At 38.0% G+C, this 5,475-nt stretch overlaps 1 protein-coding gene across 1 annotated transcript; it reads left to right on the top strand.

The window, feature by feature from the left end:
* The first annotated feature begins 1,522 nt into the window (after positions 1 to 1,522).
* Positions 1,523 to 3,599, top strand: LOC116112473 (START domain-containing protein 10-like). The gene is made up of 5 exons (XM_031398606.1): positions 1,523 to 1,590; positions 1,666 to 1,921; positions 2,418 to 2,576; positions 2,675 to 2,821; positions 3,465 to 3,599. The coding sequence occupies exons 1-5, from the start codon at positions 1,559 to 1,561 to the stop codon at positions 3,597 to 3,599; spliced, it is 729 nt and encodes a 242-aa protein (XP_031254466.1). The 5' UTR covers positions 1,523 to 1,558.
* The last annotated feature ends 1,876 nt before the right edge of the window (positions 3,600 to 5,475 follow it).

Here is a 5,475-nt window from a genome sequence, read left to right as displayed (position 1 = left end):
GTAATGGAGCCAGTTGGGGATTGCTTTCACCCATGCGAGTCCGGCCCTCGCGATTACGGTTTAGGAGAGTCCGGAGGTCGGACCTTTCTTTGCCTCGGCCGGCACTTTCGGCCGCTCTCGACACACGCTGGCTAGAGGCGTGTGAAGGCGATGGACGGTGCGGGGTATTTTCACGACCCTCGCGGTGGTATGAACCGTCCCGCGAGGTGTAAGGATCACCCTCACGATGGCGATCATGTTCGCTCTGCTGGCGGTGATAAGAATCGCCCCGCCCAGCACTTTTGCTTGGGTTCACTTGCGACGTGGCATGGGACAGCTCGAGATTTATTTTTTCGCCGAGTCTCAGCTTTGCCGGCACCCTAGTCGGGGCACGGTTTGTGTTCGCTGGCCTTTTGGAGCCCGTAGGCTTGCTTTTTGCCACTTGCTTACCCTTACGTCTACGCGCTACAGTGCTCACGGCACGGCTATTTCCCTTTGCCGCGCTTTCGCGCGACCTGCAGGCGTTTTTGGCGGTTGCACCGCCCCAACTATTCTGAATGGCACGCTTTGGTCCAAACAGTCCAGCCTTTGGTTGACCGTCTGGAGGGTGTTGTCGAACCTCTCCAGGTAGCTTCTAATGGCGGGGTCAAGCTGCGAAGCGGCTGGGATATCTACCACAGCATTTTGCGGAACTGGAAGTATTCTGGAAGAGGTATCCCCTTGGGTCAAGGGGACTCCCTCAATGCACTGGTTGGCTTGCTCAGGTTCAGATAGGCGGGCCATTTGCTGCTGTAGGACCAGTAGGTTAGAGATTCTCCTGATGAAGGATGAACACTAAATCAGGCCCTCCTTCTAGCGCCAAACTGTTGATGCGCGATTTGCCACACCAACTAATCGACACGTGTGTAGCGTTGGTTGGTCAAGAGACACGTGATTATGGACAGAATGTAGAATAAATGCAATGAGAGCTTTTAAAGTGGTTTGGATGCGAAGGTAGCAAGTCCTACGTCCACTGATTTGTATTAGTATTGTGGGTCAGGTCGCAACAGCGGGCTGACTTACAAGTGATAAGGGAAAAGTAAATATAAAGTTTACAAGAGAGAGAGAGAGGGGTAGCTTAGAGTGTAAAATGGCCGAATCCCTTCAATAAAGGGGTCTTCCTCTTTTTATAGCGAGATGAATGCAAGTAATCATCATTAAATCCATGGGTTGGTGTAGATGTCAGGACTAAATCCGGCTTTATGTCACATTGCCCACATTCCAAGCTGACTTCATGCGATTTGGAGCGGGTGGATGAACACGTGGGAGCCCCATAGTGTCTGGCAGGCCAGACATGTGCTTAACGTTCTGACGGGAGCAGGTCACCCCCCATCACGTGATTTCCCACGTCAGCCCTTGAATTTCCCAGGCGTAACACCACCATTTTACTTCCCCTCCTTTTAACCATTCTTTAACCTCTCCTCTTCAATATATATGACGCCATCCAGGTTATGTCTCCTGACTAGGTGTCATCCTTATTATTATTATTATTTTTTTTTTTTCACAAAATAATTTTTCTTGTACCGTCGAGGCTCTCAAAATGAACAGTCCAACACCTTGCAGCAGGTCCTGGTGAGTATACATATATCTACACTTTTTAGTACTGTTTTAGGTTTTCATTCTTACTTGGCTTTGGAATTTGTGAAGGTCTATAAGTGAAGGTTCATTGAAAAGATATGTGCACTTTGCAAGCGAGAGTTGCATACAGGAGTCGCGATCAGCTTCAGACTCAAACAGGTTTGGAAATGGAAATGATGGGTGGAAAATTGTTACTCTTGACAATGGAGTTGAAATTTCCAAAAGAAGATCAGGGTCACTTCACACTTTTAGAAGCAGGTGGCTGCTGAAATCAGTCTCTCCCCAGCAATTCATCACCGTTGCAAATGCCATAGATGCTGCCAAGGTGACCAATTCATGCCCTTACGTATGAAAATTAATCAATAAAGGCTATTAATTTGTGGAGCTATAAAAATATTGAAAAAAATAAAAGTAAAAAGAATTAATCTGTCTGTTGGATATTGGTTATAGTACAATTATAGTTACATATAGATACAAAGTGAGTTGGATTATGGTCCAAGGCCTTGAAAAGATGAGTTTTGTCCTTAGCATTTATGTGATTCATTTCTTTTTATGTTTAGTTGTCTTTATCAGCATGACAAAATATACAGCTACGTTGATTCCATTGTGCAAAAATATTTATGGCATTTTATTTGTTCTGTATTAGCTCTTGGAATTATTCACAATCACAGTATGTTACAGGGATAACGCTTCCTATTCATCTGAACCATTAGATCATAATTTAACTGATTTCTGGATTATTATTCAAGGGTCCAGCTGAGGAAAATTTTAGCTTTATCGAAATATTCTTTTAACAAAGGAGTAATTTTTTTTGGGACCAGCAATGGGATGGTGATCCAGTGGAAGCAAAGTACATAAAAGATCTTGAAGATAATCTCAGTATAATTCGACTCAGATTCGGGGAGAATTCGAAACCTCTTTTCAGAAACAGAGAATTCATTGTCTATGAACGACGTGAAACGATGGAAGATGGCACTCTTGTAAGTACTAGACGCAGAATTTTAGTGCTTGATCATAGACAGAAGACTGGAAAAATGTTAAGGATTTAATTAGAGTGTGCTGAAATTGGGGGTTGCAGGTGGTTGCAGTAGCTTCACTGCCAAAAGAGATAGCTGCTGGATTGCATCTAAAGCAAAACAATGCAATAAGGGGACTTTTGCTTCAATCAGGATGGGTTGTGGAGAAGCTTGAAGATGACTCATGTATGGTCACTTACGTTGTTCAGGTATTAATAATTTAACCGAGCTTCATTAAATGATAATTGAGTTCATTGTGCTCGACATATTTGATGACATGATTATTCGGTGTACTGATTTATTGAGTACTATCAAACGCTATGCTGAAAAAAGATATAAGTAAGAGCGTTCAACAACACTCAACAATCTTGTTATCGAATATGTCAAACATCCTTTACTCAATAGTAAAGATAGTGTTAAAAAATACCACAAATTAAATGATTATTTTCAACCATTTTGTTTTTATTTGTCTAATGTGCTCGACACATTTGATGACATGATTGTTAAGGTGTATTGAACACCACAAAACGCTATGCTAAAAGAAGATATAAGAGTGAGCACTCAACAGTTATGTCATCGAGCATGTCGATCAAATTGTTAAGAAATATGGGTTATTTTGTTTTATTGTTTATTAAGGGTAGATTTGTCTTTTCATTATTTCCTTTATTTAGCCTATATATATATCTTTGTATTTAGGTTAAATCATACTTTTTGTATTCAATTGAATTGTGCAATATCAATGAAACCCTAGCCTCCTCTTTTTATTATTTTCTTTGGATTGTTTAACACAAATATCCAACTTAGTGGTAATTGATTAAACCAAAAGTTCTAATTTTGTTTTTGTTTTTTCAGTTAGATCCTGCAGGATGGGTGCCAAAGTGCTTTGTGAATCGGCTGAACACAAAACTTGTTATGATCATTGAAAACCTTAGGACGCTAGCAGAAGCTTGTCCAAAAAATGGTGTGACTGTGAGTACACAAGAATGAAACTCTGTAAAATTATGAAAAATTTCAAGATATAGTAATGTTGATAGTGATGAAAATGATTGAAACTCTATTAATTTCTCTCCAAGTTCTACCTACTTGGAATTATGCTTTGCTGGTATAAGTTAAGTGTGGTCCTAATTAATATTAATTATCATTAAACTCAACATGGTGAAGATCAAAATTAATGAATAATTTTAATATTTCAACCTCCATGTGTAAGTTGTAAAGCTGTCTATTTTATGTTGAAGATAAAGAATTGTGGTCAAACTGGGCTCTGAAGATTTTAATGTGTTGAAGGATCTGATCCCAAATTATTAAATGACCCTGAGATGATGCAGAGATCATACTCACCTAACACTATCTGTTTTAATGATCTTTCAGTAAGTGGACCTTTCTGATTTGGATCCTGGCATCATCCCCGGCCCCAAAAAATTAGGATTTTCGTCTGAAATGAGAAAATTTGATTGAATTTTTATCGTTTTGTATTAGATGACTTGTTATCAACATCATCTAAGAAGGTTTTGATCTTAATAAAACGTGAGTATGAACGTTTATGAGAGAGACAATACTTTTATCTCAAGGTTTGGATTGCGTTGAATCTGATAGAAAAGATGACAGCAGAAATGAAACTTACCAAAGTTCTGAGGAGCAAGTGATTAATGGAACTTATAATAATAACATTAAATTTCATGATGTGAACTTTCCATTGAAACATGACATGTGACAACAGCCAACATGGAGGAGGCAAGCTGCCTGCTTTGATTTGCTTGAAATGCAATGAAGAAATTTATATTTAATTCATAACCATTTATTAGATTTGTGCTCCATCTGCATTGAAAATTTATTAATTTTTCTAGCCTAGTTCCAATGTGTCAACCCTTATTATAATATTAAAATAAATAAATGCAAAAATCCCACAACTAGGGTTATGATCTTGATGACTATTGCAACTAACATCTTAATGACAAGCTGGATCTTTCACTAGAATGAATGGCTGAAATTCAAGGTTTGCCTTATCAAGTTCAGATCTTGTAAAAATTTTCAGGTGCAGATTTAAAGTTTGATCCTGTTTAAAAATAAGTGTACATAAAATCGTCTATAACATCTCAGCTTTAACTAAGTAAATATTATCCGGTTAAGTTTTAGATCACTACGAATTTGTTTATGAGTTTCATGTAAGATCTGGAAACACTTAATTTTTCAGTCACAATTTTAGTGAGATCCAAAGTACATAGGAAATAACTTGCTTGTAAAATCATCAAGAAGAAAAGAAGATATTTTTCTTGAGGTGAGAACTTTTGACTTAAGTCAAATGCCTTGCGTAATCAAACTTAGAATAGTATTTTTTGTCTCATCAGTTTCTTTTTAATTTCTTAAACCTTGACCAAATAACGAAAATTTTTAAGCAGATAAAGAAGAAAAAGTTCGAAAGTATGTCCATATAAATTTGATTTTAGAGCTTCATCAAGTGTTCATTTAAAACATAGTTTACTTAATTACGAGAACCTAAACTTTATAAATTGAATCTCAGACTCACTTGTTAACGATGTGAAATGTGACAAAAGAACTAAAAAATACAGACATGCAGAAGAAGAAAGATTGTTGCATTCTACAGAGCTTGGCAACTTGCCAGAAATGAACTAAAATGCTGCAGTAGCCAAGTCACTGAAGATGACAAGAGTCAAGATCCAAAGAGTGTGCAAAGTTGACATTGTATTGCTTTGCATGTTCTGTAATAAAGTTCTTGAACGTCCAAACCGACGAATAACAATGGCCAAAGTCCCTTTTGAACATGAACTTCTGCCTTTCTCTTCACTTATCATTCCCTTTATAACTTTCAAACTTCATTCAATTCAATCTTTTTCTTGAGCACAAG

The sequence above is a fragment of the Pistacia vera genome, unplaced genomic scaffold (genome assembly GCF_008641045.1).
Source record: "Pistacia vera cultivar Batoury unplaced genomic scaffold, PisVer_v2 Contig662, whole genome shotgun sequence".
In the NCBI taxonomy this organism is placed as follows: domain Eukaryota; kingdom Viridiplantae; phylum Streptophyta; class Magnoliopsida; order Sapindales; family Anacardiaceae; genus Pistacia; species Pistacia vera.
The sequence above is the reverse complement of the archived record's forward strand: the minus strand, read 5'-3'. Positions and strand labels throughout refer to the sequence as shown.

Bases quoted from the DNA above. Each gene is read 5' to 3' on its own strand.
- LOC116112473 (XM_031398606.1), top strand. From the start codon at position 1,559: ATGAACAGTCCAACACCTTGCAGCAGGTCCTG. The intron at 1,591-1,665 runs GTGAGTATACAT...GAATTTGTGAAG, and splicing joins ACACCTTGCAGCAGGTCCTG to GTCTATAAGTGAAGGTTCAT. The intron at 2,822-3,464 runs GTATTAATAATT...TTGTTTTTTCAG, and splicing joins TGGTCACTTACGTTGTTCAG to TTAGATCCTGCAGGATGGGT.